General features: G+C 46.6%; 1 protein-coding gene across 3 annotated transcripts in view; it reads right to left on the reverse strand.

The window, feature by feature from the left end:
* The window catches only part of LOC100231283 (synaptotagmin-like protein 2), a 33,929-nt gene that overhangs the window by 2,066 nt on the left and 17,806 nt on the right, over nt 1–14,057 (reverse strand). For 2 of the 3 annotated variants that reach the window (XM_030272292.4, XM_072929143.1), the window contains 13 exons: nt 12,723–12,816; nt 11,564–11,654; nt 11,298–11,391; nt 9,597–10,700; nt 8,118–8,216; nt 6,177–6,268; nt 5,620–5,721; nt 3,568–3,737; nt 3,308–3,410; nt 2,514–2,675; nt 1,727–1,805; nt 1,098–1,197; nt 650–855 (listed from right to left, as the gene is read on the reverse strand). In XM_030272292.4, coding sequence (XP_030128152.4) covers nt 650–855; nt 1,098–1,197; nt 1,727–1,805; nt 2,514–2,675; nt 3,308–3,410; nt 3,568–3,737; nt 5,620–5,721; nt 6,177–6,268; nt 8,118–8,216; nt 9,597–10,700; nt 11,298–11,391; nt 11,564–11,654; nt 12,723–12,816 — 2,496 coding nt within the window. The remainder of the gene's footprint in view (nt 1–649; nt 856–1,097; nt 1,198–1,726; nt 1,806–2,513; nt 2,676–3,307; nt 3,411–3,567; nt 3,738–5,619; nt 5,722–6,176; nt 6,269–8,117; nt 8,217–9,596; nt 10,701–11,297; nt 11,392–11,563; nt 11,655–12,722; nt 12,817–14,057) is intronic. The other variant, XM_072929144.1, reaches the window with a different exon arrangement.

Genomic DNA, 14,057 nt, shown 5'->3' on the forward strand with positions numbered 1-14,057 from the left:
AAAGTGTGTACATCCATTCCAATTCAACCAAATTTTTAGGTGCCAATTATTTGTCAGTGAGAGAGAAGTCTAAATTTAGATCACAGCTAATCTTAGGTTTGGGTTTTTTTATGTCTTACTCTTCTTGTGCCTTCCCTCTGGAGAGTTCACAACCCACCTGGTGACATTAGAGGTGGAAAACAAGAGAATATACAGGCAAATCTAACATCCACAGTGCACCTGCAAGGCAGACCTTCCAGCTACCATGAGCTTTATCTCCTAGGAAACACCTAGCCTTGATTGCAATATTGTGAGATCTCTGAGAGAGCACCTCAAGGATGGACAGTCACCAGGTGGTGCTGTCCCGTGTGACATTCCAGTCCATCCCTGAGTGCTCTTCCCTGGGAGGAGCACCAATATTATGTTGGTTTGTCATGCCTGTTTCCCTGTAACAGCAGGAAAACTCTCTTTGAGTTTTGGCAGACCTCAGATCTGATGTTGGCAGAAAATGTGGGAACAGAGAGTTATTACCATGATACCAGGGCCCCTCCATCCAAGACACAATGCCAGTACCATTTACTGTGACATCCAATCCCTGGTTTCTCTCCAACAGGAAAATACTCTGCAGCCTCCCACTTTACCTTGTAGCTCAGTAAAGGAAAATACTGACCTGTCCCGAGGCCCAGCCTGATTCCTCCAAGGAAATGGTTGGTAAGTTTTTCATGATCCCACACAGTCAGTTCAACACAGGCATCCTTCAGATCCTCCGTATGGAAGCCATCATACACAATGGTGTGATTGAAAACAGGGTTTGTGTCTCTCTTTATGACTCGGGTCTTTTGGTAGCTCTTCTTACTGGTGTCTGGAAGCACATAGCTTTGGGAGGAGAAAACACACAGCATGAAGCACTGAACATTGACCAAGAACTTTATCATGGGAAGGACTTTCCTGCTTTGGCCACAGGTGAATAACAAGAGCAATCCTCCCCTACAATTCTCCCAGTGCGACACAAAGGCTTTCCAGTATGGAGGCACAGCTTGGTGAGCCTGAGAACAGAGCAGGAAACACAGCCCTCTGTGGGACCCAGAGCAGGAGCAGCACCGTGCTCAGGCACTCACCACTTCACAAAGGAGTCAACTCCGGATGGACGCAGCTGCAGCAGGTCCTTGACGTCTTTGACCCAAATGTGAACTTCGCCAGAGGGAGGATTCTTGGGCCCTGCCGTTTATGAGAAGAGAAAAGCTGTCATGCCAGCTGAGTCACAGCCCCCAGAATGACAGGGCTCCTCTCCAGGGACCCACACGGTTCCTGTGCGCTCACTGCTCCTCCCTGGGGATCTCAGCGCTGCAGCCAGCTCCGTCACTGCTGCGGCTGCAGAGGCTCCTGACACAACCTGCCAGTGCTGCTATCAGACAGGAAAAGAGATGGAACTGCTGAGCCAAAGCAACCTTGTGCCTGCCCCACAGTAACACGGGCTCTGTGCTGCTCCTACCACATCACAGCACCCTACAGTGCCCACATGCTCTTACATTGGAGGTTGTTCAGCCCTTCCTCTCTCCCCAGTACTTTCCCAGTAAATCCAGATGTGGAAATAGGCTGCAGGCAGTGCTGTCAAACACTGCATTTGTGCTGATCTCGAAGATCTTGCTCTGATGAGATTCCTCTTTAAGCAGCCCCCAAGCAGATGAGGCATTGCAAGCTGTGTGTTTGCACTTGCAGTAGCCCTTAATGCATGAACGACACTTACCCAGGCTTCCAGGAGGGACGTACTTAATGGACAAACTCATCACTCCTCGATGATCCACACCATTAACAGCAGAGAGGCTCTGAAATGGAAAGGGTTATGACTGACTAAATGGAGGATTGTGGAAACACAGTAAGGCAAACAGCTTTTGACTTCAGTGGAAAAGCACAAATGGACAAACTGATTTTCCATGGCTGGAGCAGCCCACTCTTAGGGCAGGTCATTTCTCTGTGGGTTTGTTCTCAAACTCAGTCTCTCAGAAGCAAGAGCCTGAGGATTCAGAGTACAAGGTTACCCTTCCAGACATGCCCAGCTGGATATAATTAAGCATCTTTGTTCTGAAAGATAAATGTCCTCTATTTGCTTAAAAGGCACTTCATATCAGACCTGTGAATCCAGAAGCATGCAGGAAGCTGTACAGGCTTTACAAACAGTGGCAGTTGAATATTTACTTCTCAAGGTACATCAGCTCCTTCACCTACTACTCTGCTGTTTTTAAGGGATGGTATTCATGTGAGTGGAGAGAATGGCAAAGTCACGTCAAAGTTGCTCTGATTAGTGTCAGGTTGCATTTATGAAAGCGTCCCTACAGATCAGTCACCAAAAGAGACCTGAGAAGGCCATTGTTCTGAGCACTGAACTGCACTAAGGTGTCCAGGGGTTGTTCCCAAGCACAGTTCACGTTGTTCTGCTCCACCCAAAGACCTCAGAGGAGTCAGGAAGGACTAATGCCACCCTCAAGGCTTCAGGGCTGGGCTAGAAAGCAGGACTGCAGCTGAGACGCACTTACCCGGGGCTTCAGCGGGTACCAGTTGAGTTTCCTGTTGCTCCAGTCCCAGCTGGCCAAGTCTATTTCAATCTCTCCCAAAAAACTGTTACGTCCCAGTGGATCATTGTGCCAAACAGAGAGATTTAATTTTTGGATCAGCAATACCATTTTCTCTATTTTATACTAGAGGAAGAAAGAAAAGTCAGGTTGCTCAAATTTTTCTTCTGCTTCTTTCACGAACAGAAATAAACTACTCAAAAGCTTGAATAAGTTCTGAGACACTCAAACCCACCCCACACATGCACTACCAATGGACTGAACATCTCTTTTTTTTGTCCTGTAGCAATACTACTACCCTGAAAAAGCTTTTCTGCTGAGCACAGGGAAACCTGGCATTCCATTCATCACGGGGCAAAACCAATATTCTTTCAAGAATTATTAACACAGGGCTGGGCATTGTTAAAATACTCCTCTATGCTTTGATGGGTATGATCACATAATTCAGACCTTTCTTACCAGTCCTGTGCCTTGTGACTGCGTGCCAGGGAAGGGGGAGGACAAACAGCCCGTGCTCTGACTGCAGGACCCTATTGCATCCAAAGATCTGTGTGGTATTGGCAGGGAAATCTTGGGTGCCACACAGAGGGGTGCAGAGGAACCTTTAACATCCAGGCCTCTCAAACCCCAGGGAACAGCAGTGCAGTGCTGGCAGGAGGCAGGCAAAGAACCTGGCCAAGGAGGCAGGATCCTTCCAGACCTGCCTGACAGAGGTGCCTACGACAACAGAGTTTTTCAGAGTGTGTGTTTGTTCTTACCCGTAACACCTCATTGTAAATGGGGTTCACTGTCCTCTTCTTCACTGATGTTTTCCTCTTACCCATCCTAGCTTTGTCTGGGAGCAGGTAAGTTTTAACATACCTAGAAAACAAACTGCAGTTGGATATTGCCCCACATTGCCAAGCTCTCCAGTAAGCTGGCAGGAAGGAAGGACAGAAGGAACCATTACATTTAAAGAAAATCAAAGTCCTCCAGAACACAGAATTCAGAAGTGTCAAGGCACTAAAAGATCACTCACGGGTCAGATCTGCCTTTCTTCTCATCCACTACAGCCAAGTCCTTGCACTGGGCCACGTGAACCTGGAACTCCCGGTTCTTCTCGTCATAGTCTAGAGCAAATTCCACAGTTCCTTGGGCATCCACACTCCCAAAATCACCACTGTAGACACTGAGCACACTGCCACTCACCTGCCAGGGGGAAGAGCAAGGTCAGTGCCACTGAAACAGGCACAGTCTGACAGTTCTGGACACAGATGATAGTCTGAGAAATGCATTCCCAGATAAAAACTCTGCCCTGGTGCAGTGTGGTGTTCTTGACATGGAGATGGTTCACAGCTGTGGCTGTTCTGAAACAAGCCAGGGCTGGGGAAACCCTGTAAGAGTCTCACAAGGATCTGCTATCTTAGACCAGGACTTAGAAGCACTGAATGCTTAAGAAATACAGAAGTTTTTTCACTCCTGAATCCCAAAAGTTTGGGAAATGGACTCAGATATTCCTGGAGGGACCACACATGTCTCTTCCCTATGTTTACAGAACAAATAACTGATATCCTGACCCATTCTCACCACTAAGAAAGAAACATACTGAGAGAACTTGAACTATATTATAAGAACTTGTTATTTCAGGTAGATATAGTCACACGATTGTCAATCCATTTACAAAACAGGCTAATAATAATCCTATCAGACTAGAAACGTAGGAAGAACTATTCCTATCTTGTTGCTTATTCAAATTGTGCATGGAGCAGCACAAAACAGATACAATCCTGTTCTGATGAGCCACTGCCCCACCAGAGACAGCCCGTGCTTGCCCCAAAGGCACAGGAACATGAGGTTTCTCCAGATAGAAATCTGGAGCTAGGCACCCAGGAGTTATTTGCTTTCCCAGAAAAAACTGCAATTTGCCCAGACAACTTGGGCTTCTTTTTTCAGGTCTTTGTCTTTCACTGATAGAAAGTCATGAAGCACAAGCAAAGCTCAGCTACAGAAAGCTGAGATAATTTTCTCTTGCACCAATCACTCATGATTTCTGACAGGATATCATAAAAGGTGTTTACAAAGCAAATCATTAACCCTCTTGGCACTTCTTTGTGGTACTGTCATGAACATTTATCAAAAAACCTTCCTAGTAATTAACCAATTCTTCTCTGTCTTTCCCTACTTACTTTGGTCCTGAATTTTATTATAACCTCCAAAAACCTGCTAAACATCTCCAGTCAGTCCTTGGAGCTGCATTTACCATCCCATCAGGATGGTAAAACTCACCCCAGCAGAGAATCCTGAATGAGATTTTCAAGAACACTTGCATGACCTGGACTCATTTTCAGCTTCCAGATGCTCCACATGAGGAGAAGAACTCATGTGCCGCCAGGTTTTTAATATATTTATCTACATTCACGACCTCTCCCTACCAGCTTTGCTTCACATATATTTGGTAAATCTCAAATATACTCCTTGGAGAAATCTATAACAGTAACACAGCAAATTCAAGCACTTTTAAGCAGCTCTCTCCCCAAATACTGTCTCTAAGGAGTCTTTTAAAAACACTCAACTAAACACATTCAGTTTTTTTCAGCTTTCCTTACAGGCTGAAGCTCCAAAACATGCTTTTGCTGTGCAACTCTGAGTTCCCTCTTATCAGCTGATAAAAGATGAGCTTGCAGAGGGTACCCACCAGCAGTCCTGAACCACAAACATATCCCTTAATAGCTGTGTGCCTCACTTTCCCACCTGGAAACCCCTCCCCCACCTTCTGCACCACCAGGACTCAGAGCATCCACACCTGGCAGTGGTGGCTGTCACTTGTGGGGAATTTGACCAGCCATGACTCAGTAGGTCTCTATTTTGAGATTCAACCTGAGCAAGTAATTAATGACCCCTGTTCCTTTAACAACATACCCTGCAGAAACCAACAGGCTGCTCTGGAGGCCACGCCATAGCAGCAGCCGAAATGCAGCATCACTGCAGTGACTGAGGAGCCCTGTCCAGGAGCCCTGGCCAGGTTTTGGGCACCCTCTGGTGCCAGTGGCCCCATCAGCCCTGTCTGGGAGCCACCACGCTGGGAACCTACCGAGGAGACAGAAGCCATGTCAGACGAGTGGCTGCCGGTGCTGGGCGTCTTCTTGTGCCTGTTCAGCTGGAAGCTGACTTCCGAGGCCGTGTCCGATTCCGTCTGCTCAGAAAATAAGAAGCATCTTTAAGTTGTGCTGAAGGAGCACTTTGCAACGCTAGAGAGAAAAAGGAATTGCTCAGCAGAGTCCCATGAAGCAGAGATCAGGTTAGGAGAGCGGAGGAGAGTGCAGGGAGCCTCCCCAGGGCATCCCCTCCAAGCAGCACTGAACGTCATCATGAACTGCCTCCAAACAGAGCTGCACGCCCCGCCTGGGCTCTGGGAAAGGGCACACAACAGTGTGGTTTGACACACAGGGCAACATCCTCCAGGATGGAACAGCTGCTCTGGGCTGCTGGGGGATTTTTTTTAAGGTGCTTCTCATTTATTCATGACATAACCAAGGCATGCTCTAAAGCAAGACCTGTTGGTCTCCATGAGAAACATTTTCATGACACCAACTGCCATTCAGGGGGATGCTGTGAACACAATTTCAGCCATTTCTGGCATCAACCCACCTCAGACAACAGGAGAGGAGAGGATCTGCTCAGTTCTTTGACTCTTTCAGGTTCAAGAAACTGATGTGTAATCAAATGAGGTTTATTGTATGCTGCAGGTACAAAGAAGAGGCATCAAGACAGTTAGTCAGCATCAGGAAATTGTAAGTCACACTTTAGTTAAACAGCACAAGGAAGGACGAAAAGCTTGTGGAAGGCACCGGAGTACTACCTACTTGCTCTGTGTCACCTGTCATTGAAGCTGATCCTCCCCAAGACAAAAACTGCTAATTAACATCCTGGAGCTATTTTCAGCGCGTTTTCATTCCCTGTGTGGGAGCGTGGAACTCCCTCTAGTGGCCCATCTAATTCCTTTATCGGCACAAGGATGTGGATGTTGCCTCCTTTGTGTAGACTGAACTTACACTAAAACCACCCAAATCTGCCTCCTTGTCAAAGAAACCAATCATGTTCACATTTTTATCTCATAGCACAGTGCCCTGTAGGAAAGAGAACTAAAATATTTATACCCACAATTTCACCATTGCATACACCTCTCAAATACTCTGCTAGACACAGAGGTGGACAATAGCCAGATTATCTAAAAGAAAAAAATTAGAAAGTTTCCTATCAATAGAAAGACGGTTACTGTACTGTTTAAATGTCTGATGAAAACTTTTTTTTTTTTTTTTTGTATCTTTATCTTCTCCCATAACTCTCTTGAAGACGACTTTCTCCATCCCAGAATAATTTATTTTGGAAAGATTTCTGTACATGAACATGCATGTTCATATGCACACTTGTTTGGCATTTTAGGTGTGATGATACATTCTTTGGCGCTCAAAATGCCCAAGAGATTCTTGACTTACCATTTATTTGATATTTACTATTTTTATTTCCAACCTTGAATAAATAATAGCATCCACAGACCATTTGCTATACTGCAAACATGAAACTGTCACTCTGTTACAGGAGGGTTTCCAGGGATGAGGTTTGGGGCTCTAGATCAGGGGAAGCTGCAATCTTGGTCGCTTTGGTGGCGATCACGTCCCTGGACAGCAGTGTGGAGCCTGGAGCTTTGAGCCAACATGCCCTGTGACATGTCAGGCACCACATGATGGGGCAGTGCTGGGCACGAGGTGCCACCTGGGGTGGGCACAGCCACAGGGCTGTGCAGTGGGACCTGCCAGCAAGCTCCCATAACCAGCCTTGCCCTTAAACTGGCTCAGTCAAAGCCTCTAAGTGGCTTTACCTTTACCTTTCCTTGGGCATTGCCTTCCCACGCTCCTCATTTCAGTCCTGGCAGCTTTGGCCTCGCCACTTCCCTTTGAGGCAAGCCCTTAGCTCTCTTTTTGGGTTTGCCAGGTTTCACCCCTGGGGATTGTCTTTGGCTTTCTTGGGCACAGAGGCTGCTGCTGCCTTCCCTCAGGTGCTTTCCATGGCTGCAGCTTTCTTGGGCTTCTTCAGGCAGGCTGCCGCTTCCTTGGTTGCCTTCTCCTCAGCTTCTCTGGGTTTCTCAGAGACTGTCACCAAAAACATGTCCCAGCTGGCAGCTGGGGACATCAGTCCAGCCACAGTCTCTGCTCTGGGTGAGGGGAGAGGCCTCACGAGCAGGAGGAGTCTGTGGCACCACAGATTGACACCAGGTCTGGCACCTCGGATCAATCCACAGGCTGCCAGCAGATCCCACAGCCTCGTGCAGGAACAGGAGAGACGAGCATGAGCTTCTTGCCAACCCTTTCAAGCCCTTGTGTTTTTGCTGAAGTAACAAACCACCAATCTAGCTGTAATTTCCTGGCTCTGAATTTAATTTTAGGTAGCATAAAGTCTCTAATTTGATGATGAAACAGTATGTCATTTTCCTAGCCTGGTGCATGCACAGAAGCATGGTGATGAAAACTGGCATAATGTATTACCTTCAGCAAATGTAAACCAAAAAGAAGAAAGAAAGATGTTACTCACTCTCTGTGGTTGTGTAAATGTTCACCATGCTCTTTGCAAGATTAATGCTATTTGCTCGGGCCAGTGCCTGAGCAGCAGGAGAATGATCCCCATCTTCCTCTGGAATACACAAAAAGCCAAATCAACATGGTAAGTAAATGAACACAAATGGGCAGTGCATCAACAACCCTGTGTGTGTGTGTGCGTGTGTGCCTCCCTTGGTGCCTCTGCCTAGAGCACACTGCAGTTACATTGCCAGGGCTGCTTCCCAGTCATCCAGGTGCTCTGATGATGCCGTGAGAGAACTTCTTCACACTGTGTCAGGAAATGTAAATACTGGATTAACCCAGTCTCCAAGAGAGACCAACTCTCATGAAGAGCTTTCAGAGAAACAGAGCCATCTGCTAGTATCATCCTAAAACAAGCAAATTAATAAAGAAAAACACCCTGAGAAATACTAGTATGATCTAATCTATAAATGGTTGGACTTAATGCTCTTACATGTCTTTTACAACCCACAATATTCCATACAGAAAATATCTGCCACGACCTGATATGCAACTCAGGATTTTCATAGGAATGTTATATGAGGTAGGAAATAAGCCAAGAAATGACACAATTGAAAAATAAAAATCAGATGAGTCTGTGGAAAATCCTCTCAAACAGGTCTTACCCAGGTACATGAGGACAGAAAAATTGGAAAAAGAAGGGAAGATGCTCTCTCTTTGTAGGTCTTTGCTTGGAAGAGAGCAGAGCTGTGGGTAATCAAAGCCCAAATGTAATGTGAGTTGCAAATAACAATAATGTTTTCTCATAGTAATGGTCACTACAAGAGTCCATCAAACCCAGAGGAAGAGGCTGCTAAAATGGTGATGCTATTGACACCGTCATGGTTGAGAACACGGTATCAGAACCCAGGAAGATCAGACTCCTTGTTCAGTCCACTTTGCTTAAAGTTTGATATCAAAGTTCACTTGTGCATTCCAAAAAGACACAAAATGTCATTTAGGCACTGACAACCATTGGCAATATCAAGGTACTCTAAGAGCCAGTGTATTTATTAAATACTTCGCTTCACATTTTATTTCTTCTATTTGTGTTAGACTTATCTCTACTATCACAAAGAATTCTTCCAGTCCTACATTTGAAGAAAATCTTGCCAGTGAGTGAAATAAAGTGAGTTCCTGTGATGTGCTGGAGGCAGTGGAGAGCTGTCCCAAGGTGAGGTGCTTGCAGGTAAGGCAGAGGGGCTGGGAGTGGGGAGGAAAGCACGGGAACATGGCACTGTCCCCTTCTGCACTCGCACTAGGCTACACAAGATTTGCTTCCAGAGCTGTTTGTAAAACACATTCTACACAAGCTAACTCTGCACAAATTGCAATATAGGATAAATGGGCAGATGAAGAAAATGTGCAAAATGCAGAAGGGTTAGGGAAGAAAACCAGCCTAGGGATGGCTCTCTATTTGGATTTCACAGGGTGCAGTCACAGCCCTCAGTACCTGAGTAAACAGCTGAGTCTGTTCCCTGAACAGCTTCTCTCTCTCCAGACGGTTCACCGGGTGTTGGCTGGTCTGAAGACTTGCACATTTTTTCCTCAGGTAGCTCTCCATTTATTTCCATGTTGTCTTGAGTGCCCAGACCACATCTTTCCTCTTTCTCATCATCACTTTCACCATCTGTGGGCACAGGCTCGATCAGGATCTGCACCCTGCTGGCCAGGGACCTCCCTGTGGGCTTGTGCTCTTCTGCCACACCCAGCTCCCCCACGGGCGTCCCCGGCCCCAGCGAGCTGCCAGTCACATCCTTGGTGGGTGACTCCAGTTGGATGGAAGGCGCTCGCACAGGCAGTCTGGATTTCTTGGAGCAGTGCTGCACCACCTTCTCTTCCTCTGGCACCAGCAGCTTCCCATTGCTTTCACTCAGCAAGTCATTTCTTGTAGCCAGGCCCCCTTTGCTCTTGGCACACGTGGATCTGGGAGCGACGGAAACTGAGCCCTTCCTTGCAGGAGTGCCACAGCTTGGCTCCTCCTCACTAGAAGACAACGTTATTGTCCTTTTGGAGGGGGCCCTGGTTTTGGTGAAGGCACCAGGCTTTTCTGCAGCATCCTGGCCTGGCCCAGACTGCAGGGAGAGCGAGCGGCACGGCCCGGACTGCCGAGCGTCCGCCTCGGCCCGGCCCGGCTCTGCCGCCGCGTCTGCTCCCTTCTCCCAAAAGTCCTTCAAGCTCCTGAAGTGCTCACGGTCGAGGCCGATATCCTCCTCCTTGCTGCCCATGGACGAGATGGTGTAGTTCACTCCTTGCTTACCAGCCCAGCTGCTCTCCCCTGCTGCGGGCAGTGGTCTGGGGCTTGCCAGCGGCTCTTTCTTTGCCAGGCTGTTTTCTGATGGCCCCGCGTGATTCACAACCTGCTCAGATCTGGGGAAGGTTCTGCTTGGTTTCTTCTTAACTGGTATTTTGCTGGGAGCGTACGTTTCTTCAGGTGGAGGTTTTGGCCCCTCTCTGGTGCCAGCGGCCCCATCAGCAGCTTCTCCTCCAGCTGCAGTGCTGGGCTGAGGCACAGCATCCTCTGAAAGCTTGGTGGGCAATGGAGACACTCCATGACCTACAACAACAATAAATGCTCAGAGCCTGTCCCACTGCATCACATTCAATCTCCCCAGAAGGTCTGGGCTGCAATTTCTCAATGAGAAGATGGGGAATTTTCAGAAATCATCAGTATATTCCTAGTTCTTTTCCTAGATCTAGAAAGATCCCTCCCATCTGAAGAAAGCCCTGAAAACCCCAGTCCTTCTCCCTACAACAGGGCACAAAAAAAATCCACTGAGCTCTAAACTGTTGCTGTGAGTTGTGGATTTGTTTGCAGGTTTCCTTTCAATCTGACAGCTTCCCTACTGGCTATTTGCTATGTTCTAAAACTACACTATACAGTCAATGCTGGAAAGAGGGTAAAGCCTCTTCTGGATTCAAGAGCTGAGAGCCAAGCACTCGGTTCAGTATGTACTGAGAGCCCAGAGAAGTTTCAGTCATCAGATTGCTTTCTGCCTTGGTCCCTGCTGCCCTGCCTGTAACCCACAAAGCATTGGCAGCCCGTTCTTATATGCCAAGGTACTCTTTGTTATTTATTTGTGCACACATTGAAAAGCATCTTGTCTCTTGCTGTTTGATGTTGAGTAACAAAAGCACTAAACAAAAAATTTACCTTTTTTAGACAAATGAAAGCTGTTTGTTGCAGTCACAAATGGACTTGTTCCAGTATCACTCTCTGAGGAAGAGACATCATGTATGCTGGATCTCTGAACAGAAAACAAATCTTATCAGTGTATAAATACTGGCAACACTTGAAAAAAATGTATTTTATTTGAGCAGAGACACCAGGACAGGCAGCCTGTGGTGCCCCTCTCAGTATGGATAGATTTTGTGAAGCTCTAAGAAGTAACAAAGGTGCAGAGGCTGTGCCTGTACTACCTTGTATGATGCAGACAACTGGACAGGAAGTCTTGGCTTCAGTTTTGGCAAAATTTTCTGCTCTGTGGTTTCAAGAGTAGGTGTACTGGATCTGTGGGAGAGAAGAAATGCCTGAACAAGGAGGTCTGTGGTAATGATGTGCCTGTTTGGGTGCTCAGGCAGTCTTCAACACCACTTCAGCTCTGCTCAGATGCAGAACTTGCTCAATAAAAACAGTGTGTGTCAACTACTAGGTTTATTCAGACTTTCCCCTTTTGGGAAGTGCCAGAAGAGCCCAAGGGCCATGCAGAAGGGAGAGACATTTCCATGCTATGGCCCAGGAAGGAACAGGCCACACCTTGCTTTATACTGAATGAGAAAAACAAAGCTAGCTTTTCAGGATTTAACCAACCCCTGCAAAAAACCCACTGGGTGTTGTGCCAGCAAAGCAGGAGTACCTAGGGCCTGTTGCCTCTGGAGCCTTCATTAAACAACACCCACTAATCAGCTGCAAGAGGTTTCCAAGTGTTGTCAAGGCCCATATTTAATATTTAACTGGAGCAATTGCCACCTATGGAGAATGATTCCCCATTCTGCTGACAAAAAAAGGCAAATGAGATGGGAACAACAATACATGAATATGTGAATATTTTAAATGCTTCTCCATAGTCCACAGATATTGAGTGAGGTCACTGACTTGCTCACTGGAGTGCTTTTAATAGATGTTTCTGCTCAGTTAGCACAATGTGAAATCCTACCAAGCCTTGAGGGAGAGTGCTGAGCACTGGACACAGAGGCTGGCACCACAGCAGGAAATGAGCAGTTTCCTCAAACTGTTCATTTTGTTAGTGTTGCTCCATAGCAAAAATTAAACAAATAAAACCATAATTACTTTGAAAAACTAACCAGCACATCCTGACATTAGAGACAGCTTCCATTTTACTGATCCCTTATCAAATCATGCAGGAAAAGACCTTTGTGGGATAAGCACATTAGCACTTGATTATTAGGGGTGGATTGATATTCTGACAATCCCTAAAAGAAGGACTTAAAAAATATCCTATAGAACTTATTACTTATACAGTCTTGGCAACTCAGAGACCAGGGTTTAATGGCTAGCATTCAATTTTCATTAGAAGTAAGAGCAGCAGCCTGAGCATTGCACATGCAGCAGCGTTACCTTCCCTCTCCTGCATCAGCAATGTCCTCAGGACAGGCAGGACTTGGGGCAGCTTTGCTTTCCAGACTCGTCTGGACATGCTTGTTGTCCTCATCTGGAATATAAGGGAGACAACTGAGAAATGACATTTCATTCAGCTTGTTGTGTTTGGTGTGTTTTCTTTGGGGTAAGAAAATGCTTTGCCCAATGAAAAAGAGTCCCACCAGCACAATCCCTGGGGGTTTAAGAGGAGAAGGCTTTCAGCGGTTCTGCCTGATCTTCCCAAGGATGGGGAGCTACCAGGGCAGCAAAGGCACTTCCAGACCCCACAGGTCCAAGAGGACAAAGCTGCCCAATGCCTGACTTGTGCCAGTAGCTGTCACATCACTGGAAAGCTCCACAGGACACAGCCACTGACTGTCAATAAAGCTAATCTGTTCCAGGATTTAAATTCAGCCATTTCCTGTTTTGACTCAAATCACCCGATCTTGGCAAACAAAGGAGGAGGCCAATACAGCTAATGAGGAGATCCCTGTTATTTTTACTGGCACAAGGCCCAGCTATATCTTCTGAGCTCCCAAAGACCCCATATTAAAAACAATAGAGGATGGTAACTTTTACAGCAGACTGTAGGGTAGAACGCTGCATTAGATATTTTGTTAGCAAATGGGTTTTCTTGCTACTGCAAAACCAAAAGGATTAAATTCTCAAACCAAGAATAAAAAGTAAGCTTAGTATGGTCAACAAGATCTGCACATATTTATTCATGCAGCTAGGTCTATTTTAAAGAGAAAATCTACCTGTTACTAGAACTGCCAAACAATTTTAGGATATATTTCATTAAACAATTTAGTAGAAAAAGAAGTTCAGAGGATTCAGAAGTAAGATTAAACAGTATAGCCTTGCTTGTTATCTGTTTGGAAAACCACATGAGGGCCAAGGGCAGGCCAGTCCTATGGTGAGAAGACTCAAGACTCAACACTGCCTGTGTGGTGCCATCCAGCATTAGCACAGTCAGTCTCCAAGTCACGGGAATACCCAAAGATTCACTCCCCCTTGCCTGTGCACTCCTATGGAGAAAAATGCTGCACTCCCAATCCTCCTGCTCACCCAGCACCTGCCCTGAGGAGCGGGAACAGAGCAGGCACTGCTCAGAGCTGCGTGCATGAGGAATGCGTGTCTGGCACACACAGGGGGGCAGATGGGGGGCCCGTGGTTCCCACAGCAGTGGGAAGTTGGGGAGCTGCTCCTGCTGAAAAATAAGAGTCTGGTTGTGTAGGAATGAGGCACTTTTAGAGAGCATGCTTTTGAGAGAGGGACTGTCTTACCCATGCCAACACTGGTGTGCACAAAACA

This window comes from Taeniopygia guttata, chromosome 4A (genome assembly GCF_048771995.1).
Source record: "Taeniopygia guttata chromosome 4A, bTaeGut7.mat, whole genome shotgun sequence".
In the NCBI taxonomy this organism is placed as follows: domain Eukaryota; kingdom Metazoa; phylum Chordata; class Aves; order Passeriformes; family Estrildidae; genus Taeniopygia; species Taeniopygia guttata.